This window comes from Zonotrichia leucophrys, chromosome 1A (genome assembly GCF_028769735.1).
Source record: "Zonotrichia leucophrys gambelii isolate GWCS_2022_RI chromosome 1A, RI_Zleu_2.0, whole genome shotgun sequence".
In the NCBI taxonomy this organism is placed as follows: domain Eukaryota; kingdom Metazoa; phylum Chordata; class Aves; order Passeriformes; family Passerellidae; genus Zonotrichia; species Zonotrichia leucophrys.
Window position 1 is genome coordinate 41,429,159 of NC_088170.1, and position 19,073 is coordinate 41,448,231.

The window sequence follows — 19,073 nt, forward strand, 5'->3', positions numbered from 1 at the left end:
CATGTGAGAAAACCTAGCACAAATGGATATGATCACCTCTATGGCTACCTAGTAAGGCTGCCTCTGAAATAAATACCTCATTTCTCCAACATAAAGGAATTTATGCCAGACTGCATCAGCTGACCAACTGTTCCCATGCCATGGGAGTTTTCACTTGACTGGCCTGTGATTTCAGTAATTGTGACTAGCCTTAACAAGTTCCCTTTCCCTTGGAAGGTATTCTCAAATTATTTTTCAATCATTTTGATCTTCTGCCTGTTTGGTGAGTTACCTCTTTAATGAAATTAAGGGAGTGGCATGTTTTTATTCATGGGTAATTTTTTTCTCTTGGTGTGATTATAAATTGTACTTCTTCCAATTTGCTGATTGCCCATGAGTTTAGTCACAACTCTAATAGGAATTAGCTCACCACACTAAGTCCCAAGCTTCATTTGTTTATGGTCAATTGCCTGTAGTTTTACTTGCTATGCTAACATGCCTGTTCCTGGCAACATTTCAGCTTGCACCAGCCTCATGTTCAAGACACATGTTCATTCCTTTGCTTTTGAGCAGGTAGTGCTCTAATCCGCTGCAGCACTGCTCGCTGGTCCCATGAAGTGTTGCCTGCCAACATGGTGCTATTGTCCTCTTTGTCCATGCTGGTCAGTGTCTTGGACAGAGATAGAAATTATCATGGTCCTTGAAGGTTCTTCCAAATACATGTCCTTGTCCTGACTTGTGGTGTTTGAAGATCTGTGTGCAGCCTTGTGAGGCAGCTTCATGCCCAATATTCCATTCTGCTGCCACTCTCCTGTCTTGTAATGGCATCCTCTGTGGCATGACAGTACTGTCTGTTTTGTGTAGCTTTCAGCCTGAATTAGGTAATTTCCTTTGGCTGGCAAATTTTAATGGCATTTCCAAAAAATAGCTCTGGCTCATCCAGTAGATTTTGACTGCTTTTTCTCAAGCTCCAGCCATGTTTGCTGTCTTCCCTAAAGAGTCAGCTTCTCAAGATCAAGGAGTTTGGATTTTCAACCCCCTGACAATTGAAAACTCTTGCTGCTCTTACCCCTGGTTATCTTACTGCCTAATGACATGTGGTTCACATGTTTCATTTTTACATGGAAGCCAGCACTCTTCAAATTCCTGTGTTGCAGGATCCTGGTGAGTCACAGATAACAGGCTTAATTCAAAACTACTAGAAGCATCCAGTAATCCAGAGCCAGCTGTTGTCACAAAATAAAGCCACCTCTGAATGATGTAGAGTCATTCACCTGAAGAGTCACCTAAGCAAAATTTCCTGTAATCACTGAGCAGTGGAGGCCACAAGAACACAGATTGTCCACATTTCCACACACAGTCACTCTAGTTACCACTTCCCAGCATCTTAGAGCAAACCTGGCTCCTCCCTTTCCATGGCCCCCAACTTCTGGTGGCAGACAACAAGCCCTGTTTAAATTTTTCAAGTTACCCTCCATATGCCCAGAGAGCATTAGATCCAGTAAGGTGAGGATTTTTCTTCCATTCAGAGGATTTTCTTAGGTTTTTTTTACCTGTGGGCACCAGGGCTTTGGTCAAAATCAATTTCATTCAACCAAATCCACATGTGTATCCTGTAAATGTACATATTTGACCTGGTCACCAGCACTGTCTTTGTCATCAGTGGGGAGGAACACAGGTATTACTGTGGAGCACCTATTCTCAGCCTGAGGTTTGTATCTCAGGTGGTTTGGACAAACCAAGCTCTGAAACCTCCAACTGATCTCTACTGATATTACACTTTGTCCAGGCTGGCTGCTGCAGATATAAAAATGAGATTCATGTGTGTCTAATGTTGAGTGACAAGTAACTGATTGGAGGAGTGTGACAGAAACCTGCTTTATTCAGTTTCTCACTTCCAACTCTTCTGATTAAGTAATGCAAACCTGGACTCAAGAAAGGGATCTATCTATAACCTTTAAATGTCTTTAAGCTTTGATTGTGAAAGAAAAGTAGAGTGCAACAGGGGCAGTTTCTCCTGGAAGGGATGCAGTGGCTGGAAGGATGCAGCCACCAGGTTCCAATTTGCCAAGTTTCTGCTTCAAAATGCAATCTTAGACATAATTCTGGGTGCATCAAATACTACTCACATTTCCTGACATTCCTTACAGACAAAAAAATTTCTGTAAAGTCACCCCAGTGAAAACCAAAGCAGGGTTTGTGTCATATTAGCAGCAAGCAATGTCACAGGAAGAGAGCGTTGTGCCTTTTCAGCTGCACAGACAAAAGCCAGAGATCTGCCAAATTTTCTAGTTTCACTTTAACTGTGGGAAAGGAGTTGCAGAAGAGAGCCCAAGTTAGTGAAGGCTGATCTACATACAAAACATGCGTTGGGCAGACTCGCAGTTGTTCGGCACGTGCTCTGTGCTGGGACATCGTCCTTCTAGCACGGCACCAGGCCCCAGCTGCTCCACTGCCATCCACAGGGCAGTTGCCCCAGACCCAGTGCTCCCTGTCAGGGCTGGTGGTGTGGCTGCGCTCTGGCAGGGGAGAGCTGCAGACATGGGCTCTGCTTGCATCATGCATTGCAAGAGTGGTTACCACACGCGCTGCTGCCTTTTGACCCTCCCTGTGAATCTGTGCTGGCCAGGGCTACGTGGCACTCGGCTGGTAGGCAGCCCCTGCAAAATGATCTCTTGTTTGCCTGGGAATGCCATCCCCATTGATCACTTTCCAGCTGGCTTATATTGATTTAGCTTAATTCAATGCAAGTGTTTTGCATGTAGAAAAGGCTTCGTGAATGTTCCCATGAGATCTAAATCAGTTCTTCTGTCTCTCTTGCTCTTTAAATCCTATTGTCACTCACGTGTAGCTTTCCTGCACTCAGTACATGCCTATTCCTGGGGGAAGCAATTGCCAGGGTCTTAATTTTAGAGAGGAATGCCCACCCTGCTGTCTGGGAATGAAGCCTGGTGTAGCTAACTTCAAAGACTAGACAGATTTGTTGCTGAGTTTAAAAGACATCTTTCCCTTGACTGGGATTTGCTGTTGTATCCCTTTTTGCTCTTATCTTCCTTTTCAGGATATGGGAGGGCTCAGGTGCTTTCCAGACTCTTTCCATCTTTGGACCCTTTCAAATTGCAAAGGTGCTAGCAAATTCTCAGTTCTGCCTCTTGCCCTCTGCAGATTGCTGAGATGACTGAGGATGTGGTGGATTTGATGGAATCTGTGCTTAAAGAATCCATCCTTTGACTCTCTGTTTACACAGAGCCCTGGCACTCAGCACAAACCTAAAAGAAGGCTTATTTTTAATTCTAATGAACTAGCACAGAAGGAGAGAGTTCTTTGCCTTCTTCCTTCACTTCACATAACAATTTTAGTCCTAATGAAGGACTCCACACCAAATATAATAGAAGGAAGAATTATTTTTCCTGTGTGCCTGTTGTTTTTCTAACAAACATATGTGTTTGTTTATTTTTAGATTATAAAATGCAATTATTGTGTTCTCTGAAGTACACAAGTAAAATTAAAAACACGTTGAGTCAACTTGCTGCTTATTTTATGTTAATTAAACTATTCAATGGGAAGGATGTTCCTAGTTAGGTTGCTGCAGTGGGATCTGGATTTTATTCTTGACTTTGCCACAGATTGCCTGTTTGATTCATGGCAAGTCACTTAATCTTCCAGTGTTTCAGTTCTTCATTCCCCAAATGAAGATAATTCCCCTTCATTGTCTCTGTTTTGACTATAAATGCTTGAATTGGGGTGTGTTTTCCACAGTGTTCAGCATAATATACTCTAATTAATAGGCATATATATTGATAATAGGTCATCTTGTCTCCAAGAAAAAAATCCCTCTGCAAGTTCTTCCCAATGCATGGATTTGAAAACAAGTATACTTTTCACCACACCCAGACAGGCAATGTCAGAGTTCTGTCAGACCATGCTCAAAACTGAGTTTTCATCAGCGTAAATCTGCCGATCTCACATTTCCAAATCCTAGGCTTTTATTCTGGAAGTTAAGAATTCAACTTCAAGAAGAGCTTAGTTCTTTCATTGCATCCTTAGACTTCATCTAAGCTAAGGAGTGTATGAAATCTCATCAGAAGTGTTACTACAGATCAGGTCCAGGCCTGTGGGTTAGGTAACACAGAAACTCTGGCTTGAGCACGCTTGGCCAGCATGCCTGGGAAAACTCAGTATTGTGGGAATGGCTGTAGGACCTGCTTTACTCTGGTGCTTTCTCACATCTCCACCTGTCAAATAATCAGTCTCAGAAAAGCTTACACTCGGAGGATCTACTCCTGTGCTTCCCCCAGGATCTACTTCTGATTAGCCCGGTAAGTGTTTAGGAGCAGTGACGATTTTCTGTCACAATGTGGTGTTTACTCATTTGTGCTGACCATCTTCCACTACACCTGCACTCACCTGCTTTCCTGTTTATTCACCAGTTGTGTTTTGCCTGGATGTTTGCATTCTGGTTTTGTACAATGCCTAGTGCATTGAAGACCTCAGCCCTAAGCTGGCAGCACTGAAGCATCACCTACCAGAGGAGCTGCCCTCTGTTTTCAGTCAGTGCTGGCTTTAGCTGAATCATTTTCTCAAGCTGATCGAGTCCATTGAACCCTAGATCTAAGCCCTTATTCCTACAGATCTGGGAACTTGGGCTATATTTGCAGTAAAGAGAGTGAGCAGGAACTAATGCATTATGGGATTATGCTTTTCTTTTAGCACCTGACAGCACTCTGACAGATTGCATTTCACTGTCATCTGCAGTCACTGCAAACCTCTGAAAAAGGCCATGGTATCTGTGGGGCTTCCTCTCTTCTTGCTGCCTGTGTTTCCCTGAGCAGTGTGAAGGTTCAGCCCTATGATCTTTCCACCTGCAAAAAGTCCCAGTACTGGCACACTTCTACAGACTGAAACTCCTTTCTTCACTTGACATATATTGTATCATCCTTTGCAAATGTGAGGCACATCTAACGTGAGGTTCACAATGTGAGCTCTGAGTGCCAGTGCTTTGACTGCCTGGCCAGCTGGGCTTGGGCTGCTATCTCACAGAGAGGAGTTCCAACCCTCCACTACTGCCAGAACACATGCTGGGTTTTGGCCTCACACCCCAAATGGATTTCCACTAAATGACACACTTCCCATAGTCAAGCTGGCAAACAAAGCCCCTGTCCTAAGCATGACCCAAAGGGCCAAAGTATCCATCACTGCTGACTCTTGTGGTCGTGTTCACAGAGAGGAACTGGTGAGGAGTAGCAGTAACACCTGTCATTCTTAATGTCATCTGAAGTCACTATAAACCCCATTCCTTACAAAAATTTCCTGCACAGTTTAAATCTACCCTCCTAATTGCTGTATATATTTGCCCAACTGCATTTTAAGCTGCATTCTGCAACTCACCATGCTCATGGACAACACAGACCTCCCTTTCTGTCCATTGCTTGGGTTAAAAGTTCTGGCCACCAGCTGGCACTCCCAGGACAGCCCAAACTAATGAGGCTGAATTAGAGGTCACTGAGTTTCAGAGCTGTTTCAGTTTACACCTGGGTATTTAATTCTTCATGTCACTGGTATCCATCAATAAGCTGCAAACAAAGGAGAGTAATAGGAACCAAGAATCAGGATGTCCATGGGCATCTGTCTTCTGCAACACTCACACTGAATTAAACAAAATAGCCTCTCTTCATCCCATTTAGGCAGCTCCCTAACAATTCACACCTATTCCATACAGCCATTTCTGTCTTCCTACTGATTCACTGAAAAATTCTCGCTCACTCTTTCCGTAAAGTCAGCATCCTGTCTTCTGTTGAAGCTACAAGCCAGATGTTAGCTTAGCCAGTGATTAATACTTTGAAAAGGTCAGCTTTGAATTTTGCTGCCAAGTTCACCCACCTCTCTGGGCAACTCCTTATACGTCTTCTCTTCCCTTCATAACATATTTGCAGTTGAAAAATATTAAAACTGATATACTATTTTATATCTTGAAAGCACATTAAAAATAATATTGGGTGTTGGGAAATGTTTTAAGGCTGTGCTTGGAGAAGAAGGACCTGTTTAATCCTTTTCTCACATGGATTGCTTGTAGCTCTGAAAATCTGATCTCTGGCTCTCTATGCAGTACTGTGTACCACCTAATCACCTCTCAACCAGCCCACTGGATCTAAAGATGTGAATTCAATATAATTAATGTCATATAATTAATGTAATATAATTAATATCATTGTTTGGTGGGGACACAGAAGGTTTACACCAAATTTTACCAATGAAGGGTCCTTATTCTCCCTCCCAAGCCAGACTTTGTAAGCTTGGACAAGTAGTCTCACCGCATTAAACATTAATACTTTGTCACATAGTGCACTGCTTAGCTTGTCCCAGTTCTGTCTGTACTTCTATGTGTGCAGCATCCCCAAAGAAGCTCTGCTCTTCATCAACAAATGCAGAGTAACCCTTTTAATAAGTAATATTTTAGAAAATCTGATCTTGGATCCTCTCACATGGAGAAGTACAGTTAGGAGCAGCCAGATTTTGCCTAAGAGTGTTTTGTTTTCTTGTTTCTTTTGAAGTAAAAGAGGAAATGTGGGAACCATTTCTAAATTGCCCATGCTCTAGAGTGACAGAAGAAACCCAGAAACAGATAAAGACCGACAGCTGGAACATATTGTGGTACAAGGAAGTAATTAGCTTATGGCATAAAAGAACGAAATCACATCTAGAAGTTATTTGTGTCTCCTGGCATTACTTGGCAACCTGGAAACTTTGGGGCAAATGAGGTCCATGGTCCCAGGCCAGTGCTGGTGTGGCATGGAGATGTGCCACCCTAGAAGGAAGAGTCCCAGCCTGTCCTCAATGACCTCATCTGAGACCTCACAGATGTGTGGGAAGAGACAAGAGAGAGGAAGGGGTCAGCATCTTCCCCCCTCTCTCTGAGCTTTCCCAGCACTGCTCCAAATTCCTGAAAAAGCTTGCTTCTCCCTGCTGTGAGGACACTTCGAGGCAGCTTTGGTCCATGTTCCCCTGGGACCTTGCATCAGAAGCTGGGTGAATGGCCACAGCCTCTCAGCTGTCCCTCTACTCTCAGTCAGCCTCAGCTTTGGCATGAAAGACTATCTTCATATGGATTGCTTAAAAGTTACATCATTGAGCAATAAAACAGTGAAAATACCTCAGGATAGGAGAGGAATTTGAGATAAACATTCTTTACCAGATATTGCAAAAGAAAGCATGGCCTCATCAAAATGAATTAGCTGACTCCCATCACCCTCGGTGTGGCCAGGGCTCCAAGCCTTACGTGTGCGGTGCCGTGCTGCCGCAGTGATGAGCTCAGGACAGCATCAGCCGCATGAAGTCAGACAGCTGGATTGATGGATGCAATCAAATTTCCTGCCCTGGTTACAGTTTTACCATCCAAAGCCCCAGTTTAATCAGTGGTTGTACTCACAGTGGGATTTGTTTCAGGAGGGATCCCATTTACCACTCCCAGTTTCGGAGAGCTGGTTAATCCTTCCGTGGGGCAGGGTTCCCGTATCATGCCTCATAAACTCCCGGTGTGAGGGCTTAGGAAGAAAGGACAGGATTTGTCATTAGCTCCCTGTGGACGTGTCTTCCCAGCAGGCACAGAGATAGCCAACCAGATGGCTTCACTCCATTAACTTCTCACAGGTGGAGACCGAGGTCCAAAAATACACAGCAGCAGCCAGATCCATGTAGGCCAGACCCATGCTCCCTCCCCAGAAAGGTCTGGGAACAGAAACACCCAAACTGTCCCTTCAAAAAAAGCCATTTACATGTGGGTATTTTGCCACATTCATGCAGCCCTACATTTTCCTGCTCCAAACTGGTGGGCTGGCTTCATGATGTGCTTCATGAGCCTATCAGCCCAGAGAATCTCCACACAGTGTCCCACTGAGGTTATGGAAAAATTTGCTCTGTACAAAGAAAGGATCAGAGCAGCATTTGTGCTTTTGGGAACCCCTTCTCCCAAGGACTATTATTATCCCTGTGTGGTGCAGGATCAGTTTAAAATAATTTCACTTAGAGCACTCCATGGAAATCCCCTGCCAGTCACCCTCCTCACGTGCTTTTTGTTCTGAGAATCAACAGGCCTCAAAGGGCAGTCTCAGAAGAGGCCACATCTGTACAGAGTTTGCTTTCATCCCCACAAGGGTTCCCAAACAATGCCAGTGCCAGCCGGAGGTTTGCTGAATGGTATGAGAACCAAAGGCTTTCTTTGCCTTCTGTTCATCCATTAAAACCTTGTGAGTCAAAATTAAGAGGACAGGAGTGGGAGCTTTAGGAGGCTGTGGTTTCTCACAAATGCCTAAAGCTAAGTACTAATGAGAAAGTCAAAAAAAAAAAAAAAAGAAGTCTGCAACCCATCACCAGAGCAATGCCACAATTAGAGACAAATCCAATGTGCGCTGCTTTACATTTATGATGCAGACAAACTAATTTAACTAATTAGGGCTGTCTACAAAATGCATATGAAATAGCACTCTGTCTTCAAGGTCCAGTATCAGAGATTCTTGCTACTGAAGTCAAAAGTGTACTATGATGCATCACAGGGACACCTGCTACTCTCTGAGGATGGAATTAGCCAACTTCTGTAATGGGAAGTTTTGAATATTTTCTATATTGTCCCACCTACAACTGATGGATGAAAACCAATCAGTTGAGGGGTCTGCAAGAATACAAAACTCTCTTTGTTTAAAAAACTCTCTTTGATTTCACAGTTTAAGAAATGACACCAAGAAAAACTGAAAAGTCCATTTGGCTTCTCTCATTTGAACCTAATTTTTTGCGCATTAACTTTACTTTGCAGCCTTTATGTAAGCCTAAACAGTTAAGGTATGATTTATCTTCTTTGAGAAAGTAAACTAATTCCTTTGTCTGTGCAAAGATTTGTTGTTTAAAAGGTACTCCTGCTCCCCTGAAATTTGATCTGTGTATTTCAATAGCAAAGTTCGTGCAGCACAGAAACTCCACAGAGAAGTTCAGCTGCTGCATTATTGAGGTGCTGGCACCTCCTCCATGAGAATAAAAACCATTACCTCAATAGAAGATTTCAGCAACTATTTTTGAAAAATAATTTAATGACATGAAGTTTGATGGGAAGAAAAGAGGTAGAATTGTATTCAAGAAACACTTTTTAAAAGAAACACATCTTTCCAGACTGGTTTCTGACTTTGACTCTGCCTGGTTCTACCTCCAACCGGAATGCCTGGCATGAGCTCCTCTGCTGAACCCAATGCCCTTCTTTTGGGCACATCCCTGGTTACCTCCGTGTGGGTTTCTGCTCGCATTCCAAAATCCTATCTAGATCCCACAACAGCCTCAGTACTGTGCCTGGGAAAAAAACAAATGTCTTCCCGTACTGGGCGTGGACCAACTCAATCACATTTGTCTCATTTATCCCTGAGAAGTGGAGATATTGCCTCAGAGATTAAATCAGCTCAGGTCTCCACCTCTTTTTCCAGTAAAGGGTGAACCCTTTCTCTCTAGACAAACAGAAGGAGTGGGCTCAGAGACCACAGCATCCTTTGCTACTCCAGGCTTGCCCAAGGTAAAGAAGAGGGTCTATGTGTTACTCCAAAAGGAATTTCTCTGCTTCCTGCTTCTCACCATTCTTGGCTGTTGCAGCCTGTAGTACATCAATGTGTGCTCAGCGGGGGAAAAATGCCACTGGCTGAGGTGGTGGTTGCGAGATGAAAAAGGCTGATCCGCACAGTGGTTTCTTCTGTCTTCGCCTGAATGCTTTCACTTCAGGAGCCCCTTCCTTGTTACAGCTGGGAAAGATGTAAACAGAAGCCAGTCCCAGCTGAAAATAACTCTGCCTGTGTCCTGTGTGGAGCCTGCTTGATCTCCCTTTCTGCTTTTTATTGCTAATCAGACTAGGTTGTCTCTCGGCACTGAGTTCGCAGACAGTTAGGAGCACAGGTCACCCACAGCTTCTTCCACTTCACTGGGAGCTCTAGGGGCTTTACCAAACAGGTGGGGCAGGATTGTATCTTTTCTCATGGAATGAGACACAAGAGGGAGACAAATACCCAAGTGGTGCCAGTGTGGACCAATGCCCTTGAAGCCTTAGACAGGAAAATGTATTTCTCAGCTCTTGAGAGGTTTCAAGGTTTTGAATATCTCCAAAACTCTCAAGAATGAAACATGGAGAAATTTAATGCATGTCAGAAAAATTTCCCTTTTGCAGTTTGAAAGCATTCCATGTCCCATTTGGACTGGGGATGGGGGAATAAGTTAATTAGTGCTCATTCACTGAATCATTGAAACATGATACTTTCACCTTTGAAAATATAAAATTTGCCCCCTGGGACCTCATTCTCTTTCCCAAGCAATTGCTGAATTTGGAGAGATTGTGAAATACAGCCCTTCCTACAGTTTTTGGCTCCTACTGAAAACATGTAATTTGAAAGTTCCCAAGAAATCTCAACAGACACAGAGCTAATTCAAACATGGGATACAATGGCTGCCTTTCATGTCCCCAGTGTCTCTGACATGAGCCAAAAATTAGTCTGGATAAACACAGAAGATTTTTATCTGGAGAAAGAAGCTTGAAACTGTGAAGCACAAGAATGAGAATGTAGGAAGAGCAGAGCTCATACCTGGCCCCCACCTGCTCTAGGTGCCTAAAAAAGACACCACAACAAATTCAGGTTAAGAAGAGTTGTTGCCACTGTTTAACTCTGCATGCATCACAAGAAGGAGGGAAATCCATGGAACAAGATTTACTCCCCGCATTTGTGCCCCAGAGCACAAAAAGTAGGGGATGTGTATTTTACTCCAGTCCACATTAGCAAAGTATTTGAATTCCTGCATGAGCCTAAGGGCTCAAAAAGCTGAAAATATGATCTAGCTATAAAACAGAACAAACTTAGCCCCTAGCTCAAACATTTCTCATGTGAGGCAATACCTGACTTTCCAGGTCAGCAGGCAAAAGAAATGTGGTGTAAATAGCTGTGGCTGTAAGCCAAAAAAGGACCCACTGTGAAGTCAGCCTGAAAAAAGTAGTCAGTGGAAATTGTCATACGGGAATGGTATGACATCTGGCTGCATGAGATAGACCATTGGTGTGTACAACCAAAATGAAACACTAATGTGGCAGCAGACAAATATAATACATAATGCAAGATAAGAATTTCTCTCCTGCTCAACCCAGAGCAGGAGGCACACAGAGGCTATATTAGCAGTAGCAAACCATACAGTTTGCTCATTCTCCAGCAGCTCTGTCATGGCCCAGCCACAGCTGTGTTATCAAGCTCTTCTAGCCTCCTGTGTTATGTGGGGCATGTCTACAGACTTATGGTGGTTCCATGTTGTGCTTGGGAATTGCTTGGGAGAAGCTTATTCATCTTGAGACAGAATATGCCAGAGACTGGTCTAACAATTTAACAGTACAGGCAAATCAGGGCCAGTATCCTTGCTGTCATTATTCTATTTACTTGTATAGATGTGGCATGAGATGCCAGCTTCGGGGTGATACTTCCCGTAATCCTCATTCTTCTTTATGTCCAAAGTCCCTCCTGAGGCATTAATCAAGATTATTAACTGTGCTTTTAAAAAAGTAAAAAAAAATTAATCTTTCAAAGAAGTCCAACTGTGCCTGGTCCTCTGTGCTGCTATTTCTATAGCTTTCAGTGCTGAAGAAGGGCAAGAAGGAAGGAGATGGTGATTCATTACCCAAGAGCTTTCAAGAGCCCAGAGAGTATTTCAAATATTCCAGTATCCCATTGCCTGTACCAAGCAGCACCCATGGCTCATGGCCCATGCCAGCATCTGACATGGCAGCGCTGGCCAAGTCTGCACGTGGTCATTGGCACTCACAAGGGCATGATGCTCACAAGAAAACTTCGGAGCCATTTCTGTGGCAGGCAGGTATTTCACAATGAATACTAATAAGCCCAGGACCTGCTTCTTATTGTACAGTGAGATAACTGCACTACTCTCAGATGTGCTACAGAGGGCTGTGAAATTGGAACTAAGCTCTTGTAGTCATGTGGGGGCCTCCCAGCAGTCGGGACATACAGCTTTCCTGTGTGTAAAAGTCAGGGTGAGAACCATATGCACATTGTCCTTTGGTGACAGAAATGTACCTGCAGGAGACTGTGTGCTGAGATTAGAGACCAGCTGTAACTGGGTTGTGATTGGCTTCAGTGAGACTTGTTGCAAAAGGCTGTTTTCCTCCGTAAAGTTTAGGGAAGATTTTTCTCTCCAAAGAAATCCCATGCTGCCCATTTTGAAATCAGTGAGAATTCAGAGTTTTCCCAAAGAAAAGGAGACAGTCATACCTGCCAAGTGAAGAGAGGTTTGTTGGCCAGTATCTTGTGAACCTCAAGGATTCTTAGAAAAGTGATAGCTTTGAAGACTCCAGCATAAATTTATAAAGCATTTTATTTCCCATCTGTCTCCTTATATCTTTTACCATAGCTTAGATGCTACAGTTAACAACTGGTGTTCACCATCTCTTCCTTTGGAATGCATTTACATGTGGGATGGAATTTTCTAATTAGATAAAAATACAGCAAAAGGCATACAATTCAGGTCAGGAGGAAAATTAAACTCTAGTTTCTTCTTCTTTTTCACTGCATCCCACAAAAAAATATTTGGACAGTTTCTCAACATAAGGACTTGGGAGAATGTATTCACTCTCCTAGCAAAAAAGGAAGGATAAGCTTCCTTAAAGGCACTACTGCAAAATAGCCAAGTGAACATCATACATTAAGGAATTACAGAAATTTTCTACGAAGTCATGGAACGTTTTAAAAACCTGCTTGTGATTTGGTATGTAGTAGAGGGGATTTATCAACCAGGACCTCTGGATATGTGTGTGCATACAAGTACACACGTACTGCATTTTGGGGTTTTTTGCTGAGCATCTGCTTGTCTGGATATGTTAGTATAATTCTCGCACTTGAAGCTCCAAAGGAATTAGAATAATATCATATGCTCACACTCCTATTCTCCACTAGGGGAACCCAAATATGTCTTGTCTCAAATAAAGAAGTCACATAACATTAGAGGTGGAATCAATGACAAAATGTTCTGGTTTGTGCTTACCACTTTTTTTTCACTTCCATGACCCATTCTAACCACAGAAAGTGTTAGGAGCCCTGAAACATTGGTTTGTGGTTTGTTTACTCAAGGATGTGGGGATTAGGTCATGCTGCTGTTGGGGTTTCTTTTTTTTCTCTTTTGTTGTACTTTTTTAAAGCAATGGGAGAATCAAAGGATATTTTTACCACCCTGCTGCCATCTCGTCCATCAACTGCCCCACTGCTTCAGATCCCACCTGTATATAATGCGGTTGTGATCCACCTGTCTTTGAACTCCTCCTGTTGCAAGTATCTCACTGCTCTTCTTGTCATACCCCCTATCTCCTCCTTCCTCCTGAGACCTTTGCAGATCCCTACTCTTCCTCAGGATTTACTTCAACTGAATTGAAAGCTGTCTTGAGGCCCTCTTTCCCCAGATAATAATCTTTTTCTTCATTGTGCTCTAATTACAATACAGTAACCGACACACAGGTGTGTGTCTTACAGGAAACCAGATCACATGCGGCCCTGATCTTGCCAGTGCTGATCTTCAGCTCAAGTTTTCAGTAGGATAGTTCCATAAACACAATGACATAATGTCATGACATCATTATTTTCCTGTAGGTTTGAATCAGCTTGCTTGCTTTTACAGGAAATTATATGTTCACATCTCCTTCAACTTAATTGACACCAGGGAAGTGCCACACACGTTACTTCCAACATTTAGGTCTCAAGTGCATGAACAACATTCCCATCATCCATTAGGTACCCACCCAAACCAGACTTTGTCATCATACAAGTGAAAGCAGCTAAGTAAACATAAAAATCAGGTTTAGAGTATAAAAGAAAAATTCAGAATATTACTTATGGGGGAAGGGTAAGGGCAAAATTACAATACCTTGTGCTATGGGGCCTTCTGGCCTGGTTGAAAACACTGTATGCTATGGTAATACAGTACCAATGCCAAGAGAACAAAGTTTTAATGACCCCGTCTCCCACCACCCCAAATTCCTCCTAATATGGGGGACTTTTCCTCCATTATGTAATTGCAGCCTGTACTATTTATTTTAGCATTGATTGGAAGGGTTTTGCAGAAGAAAGAATAGTTCTAGAAACCGAAAGTTAATTGTATAAAATGAACTAGCTAAGGTGAACTAATGCACAAAACTATACAGAAGGAAATCAAAAGAGACATTCTACTTTGTTCATGGACTACAGGACAGTACAAAAAATCACAAACTTAAAATCAGCCTCTCTCTTGAGGGTCTCACAGGTTTCATTGAATCATCAATTGTTAAGGGGTTGGAAGGGACCTTAAAGATCATCTGTAATCCCTGCTGCCATATGCAGGGGCATCTCCCACTAGACCAAGTTGCTCAAGACCTTGTCCAACCTGGCTTTGAACACTGCCTGTCTAACATTCCTTCCTTCAGATCAGTTTAGATCCAACTCTGTTCTACTGCTCCACCAGAAAAGAATAGAGAAAATATTCATAAATTTACAAAAAGTACTGAAGCCCTCATTATTTTTTGAAAAGGAGGGGCAGAAGGTAAAGGGGAGAGTGTCACAGTTGAGAGCCACGCTGTTTTCAAATAAAGGCTAATGTGTGCATACCAGCACTACTTTTACACACCACTGCCAAAACTGATAAAGTGCAAAGTTGTCTTTGCAGTGACACTACACACAGAGCAGAGCTCTGAAAATCAGGGGCTGAAATGGTACACTTTGGGCCATCAGTGTTCTAAGTTGGAAATAATTTTCATGACTCTCTTCCCTACTACCAAAGACATGGATGAGTTGCTAGTTCAGGATTCAAATTGCTGTTTGACTCTTAACAGGCCTCTACATACGACAAGCTCTAGACATTTATGTAATCCTTGGCACCTCAAGGCTTTGCCACAACCTCTGGGAATATATTTGTAAGATTTTAATTCAAAGGGTTGAGTTATGCATATGAGCTAACACCCTGCATATGATCACTGAGCTAGCTGCAGCACTGCAGACCCATCCCAAAACCTGCTACCTTCATCTACAACAGTCCTGTCAGCAGTTCATGCACATGTCAAAATTATCAAAGTGTTTGTCACTATTTTTCTGAGAAAAGAGGAACCCTTGCAACACATAGAAAGACACAGATATATATCTTTGCATGATTTCAGTAAAAACATGCTTTTCTTATTAAAATGTGATGCTATTCTGTGATTATAATAATCTTTTTTCCTGGGAAATTTATGACTCAGTATGTGTAAATACTCATCTCAGGGGTCTGCCCTTGTGGTGGCTTTGGCCACCTACAGATCTTCTCACTGTGTTTGTGTGTGAATTGCACCAGAGTTGTGTGCATAACAGATTCTCCCTTCTTTTGGCTACCCTATCCATCTGGGTGCTTGCCAAGTATGTTGGCTGGCTACCTTATTAGCAACAAAAATGGGACTTGAGTCCCAGCAAGATTCTGGGGGAAGCTGGAGGTCTCCCTGTTGACTGCAGTGGTGCTCAACCACTTCCACCACTTCAGCAAGGGCTTTCCAGTGCATGCTTGTGGACTCCGATTGCTTTAGTCCTGCAGACTGTGGAGAGCTTTTGATTACACTTAACTTCAGCACAGGCTAAGGGCACTCCACTGTCACTAGATAACCTCATTATATAATGCAGTTCTGTGCATGTACTGTGCTCTCCAGTTGGTTCCCCCATAAGGCAGGTTCATGTATGTGGAAATCTGATGGGTTTTCAGCAGCAGAGGCAGATTCCTGGCTAACCATGCACCAGCATTTCTCTGGAGCCACAGCTTTCCCAGCAAGGCTACCACATGTTCACAGTCTGGATCTGTCTCACCTCAAGCCCCAAGTGCCATGCCTAGGCCAAGCCACATGTGACCCCAACATGCTGATCACCCCTACGTGGCATGGGATCAAGCCTTAGTAAGAAAGCTGAGCTGATGTTTCCAAGAAGCAAAAAGAAAGGGAGCAGTTTGTGCAGCACAATGTCATTGCCGGTGGTATTTTCCAGACTAACAGTAAACTTGGGTTGTTTACTGGATCCCAAACTTTTCTTTGCATGTATACAGGAAAACAGATGCTTCCCACCCCTGGGCCCCATGCCCAAGCAGGCTCCCTCAGCAACATCACAGGCAGGGGACAAAAAGCAGGGCAGCAGAGACATTGCTTCCTGCCTCTGTCTGCTTTGAGCTGGCGATACAGCATTATCTATCCTGCACACTCCTTGCCAGGCTATCAGGCGGGCTCACAGCGTGCCGTTTGCTTTTCCTGCTCCGTAGGAACAGCTGCTGCCTCCGCTCCCAAACAGGGAACAGAGGCCAGGGCTTGCAAGCACTTTGGCTCAAACAGGACACATGGGGCAGGGATGAGAGAGCTGGGAAGTGAGCCACATCTCCCAGAGCCTGAGCAGGTGGGTGCCCCAGCTACTAGGCTGCCTTTCATTTTCCAGCATTAAAGGCCTGGCATGGTCCATCCAGAACCCTATCTTCAGTAAGCCTCAGGTGCAGTCCTCCAATTGATTCATTTATGCCAGCATAAATTAAACTTCAGGCTCTTCCAATGAATTAAAGAGGCAAAGGTGAAATAGAGGACAAAAGCATGTGCCTGGACATATATGTAACCATTTGACTTCAGGATGGCCACCTGTCAGTCTTTTGCCTCTTCTTCTGAAGCAGTGGTGCTGGTCCCAGCCTGTGCCAGGACTGTGATTTAAAATGCCCTTCTGTGGTCCAAAGAGGATCTTTCTTCAGCTTTCTGCCTGAAGAAAGGGACACAGGCTGCTTGAGGACGTGATGCACTCACTGTTCCCCTCTCCTGTGACATTTCTTTATATAAGCAGCCGAATAGCAAAACATATCAGTGTTCATTACTAATTTTGTTATTTATAGTGAGCTGCCACAGATGGAGACTGCAGCACCATTCTATCTTTAGGGCGTAGTGCCTGCCTGCCCGTACAGACAATTGGTAATTAGCACAAGAACAAGTTGTTTACCTATTCTCAAACATAAATAAATAGGAGACCCATTTATCCATCAAAATTCAACTGCCTCCCTTTGCCAGATCTCCAGGTTAACTGCTTAATGAATAGAGCTCATCACTTCGGGCACTTAAGCAAATATAAAAGTGCCTTTAAAGGAAATTAAATATGCAATAAAAATTAACCAGCCATACACTGAACAAATAGCACTTAGATCACAAGAATCATAAGCACAGGACAAGATGAAGGACACAGGGATGCCAAGCAGAGGTGTAGAATTGGACTAACCAGTACGTAGGGGAAATGTAGTACATATATCCTACTTAATCCTGACATGTGCACTTCCTAGCAGTACAGCTGCCCAGCTCTGAGCCCATCACTCCAAGTGAATCCTTGCACAAGCTTGAAACTGGAGAAAAAGAGGCAGAGAGGGCAATTGCAGTTCTTCAAGTAAAATCAATCCCATGTATGCTTTAAGAGGACTTTGTATGCCTTGGGTGGCAGGACCCTTCCCAATGGAAACAGCACACAAGCCAGGGAGAACATATGACTTTTTCTATTTTTATTGCTGATTCCAATCCTTTGTTTTCTTTTATTCATAATACCCACCCCTGAAGGTAGAGAAGAACAGGCTTTATGAATAGATGGACTCTGTGAGTTGCTCCTAAGTGTTGGCCCCGCTTCCTTCTTTCTTTGTCCCCCCACCCTCCCTGTGATGGGAGGAGTGCACTCACTATTAAGGCCAAAGCAGTCAGTGTGGAGAAGAGAAAATAACCCTTGTCTTTCTCACCATTCAGGTGTTTTCAGCATCTGAAAGTGTTCACTTGCTCAGGCTTGCAAGTGCAACAGTGTTTTACATGCATATGGGTGTACACAAATCCTTATGTACAGAGTGGGAAAGCTGCTATCACACAGCAGAAATGGGTCAGATCTGAGGAATTCTGCCAGGCCTCCATTTTCAATCATATGGGATCAAGTAAAGCGCTATTTGCTCACTGCCCTATCATCCAGGCAAACTTTATTTGGCCTTCTTATTATGCATTTTACAGCATCCAGGAAGGGGGTAAAAGCCACTAAATAAAAGCAAATTATTCCAAATACAGTGGCTGGGGGGGAAAAAAACTAATGAAAGGGTCCTTTTGTCTTTCAGCTCACAACTCCAAATTTTCCTGTAGTGGTCAAGCTGGGACATGCTCATGCTGGAATGGGGAAGGTAAGTAAGTCAAAAAAAAAAATATATATATATATATCTGGAAACAGATACATATGTTGCTCAGCATTCCTGTGATTATACATGGCATGTGACCAGCCAGCCAAGGGGTTAAAGCTCCCCACAACCTATCTGGGTCACACTGGCTGTTCCTGTGGGAGAAAAGGCCTTTTTCCACTGTCACGCACTTGGAGACAGGCAGTGGGATTGGGTTGGAGACTGTCTGGGATGCGGGAAGGGGGGTTGGTGAAGTGTGGGGGAAAAGCTGCCTGGGCTGAAGTCATTAGGCTTGTCTTTTATACATTTTTTCTTCTCCTGAAAGTGGTAGTGTTGTTTATTCAAGCACCTGTAAAGTGCAGCTACACCCCATAGCACTCACAATGAGGAGCTGTGGCACTGGGCTTCTTGAGCGCATTATGATGACCTTATTCAAAAAATGGGAGCCCTTCAGTTATTTTTTTCCTCCTTGCAAGGAAGAACAAGACCTTACAAAGCAGAGTGGCTGGTTGCCTGCCAAGGAATCCTGAAAAACAGTTCACTACCCAGAAGGACCTGTTTGTTTTTCCCAGGCTTTCTGGGATCTTTATTTCCCAGTGAATTAGCAGCCCCTGTTTTTTGGGGTGACTGGGCTCCCCTTTCAGTGAGGCATCACCCGCACATTCCTACTGCACTTGAGTCTTGTCTTTCTTGCATATATCTTTTCAAAAGGCATCCCCTCTCTGTCTAAAACTTGGTTTGTTCAGAAGTACAAAATTGAGGTATCATCTCTGAATCCAAATGAGTGGTACATGAGCTTCGTAACTGATACGCCTGTCGCAGTGCCTCACTAGAGCAGACAGATCTCCCGGCCCCACACTTTGACTGAAAAATATATATAGTTACAC

At 43.5% G+C, this 19,073-nt stretch overlaps 1 protein-coding gene across 2 annotated transcripts in view; it reads left to right on the plus strand.

Annotated features, from left to right (window-relative positions):
• Positions 1-19,073, plus strand: part of SYN3 (synapsin III) — a 183,756-nt gene that overhangs the window by 132,866 nt on the left and 31,817 nt on the right. For both annotated transcript variants that reach the window (XM_064702503.1, XM_064702502.1), the window contains one exon: positions 18,130-18,192. In XM_064702503.1, the coding sequence (XP_064558573.1) occupies positions 18,130-18,192 (63 nt within the window). The remainder of the gene's footprint in view (positions 1-18,129; positions 18,193-19,073) is intronic.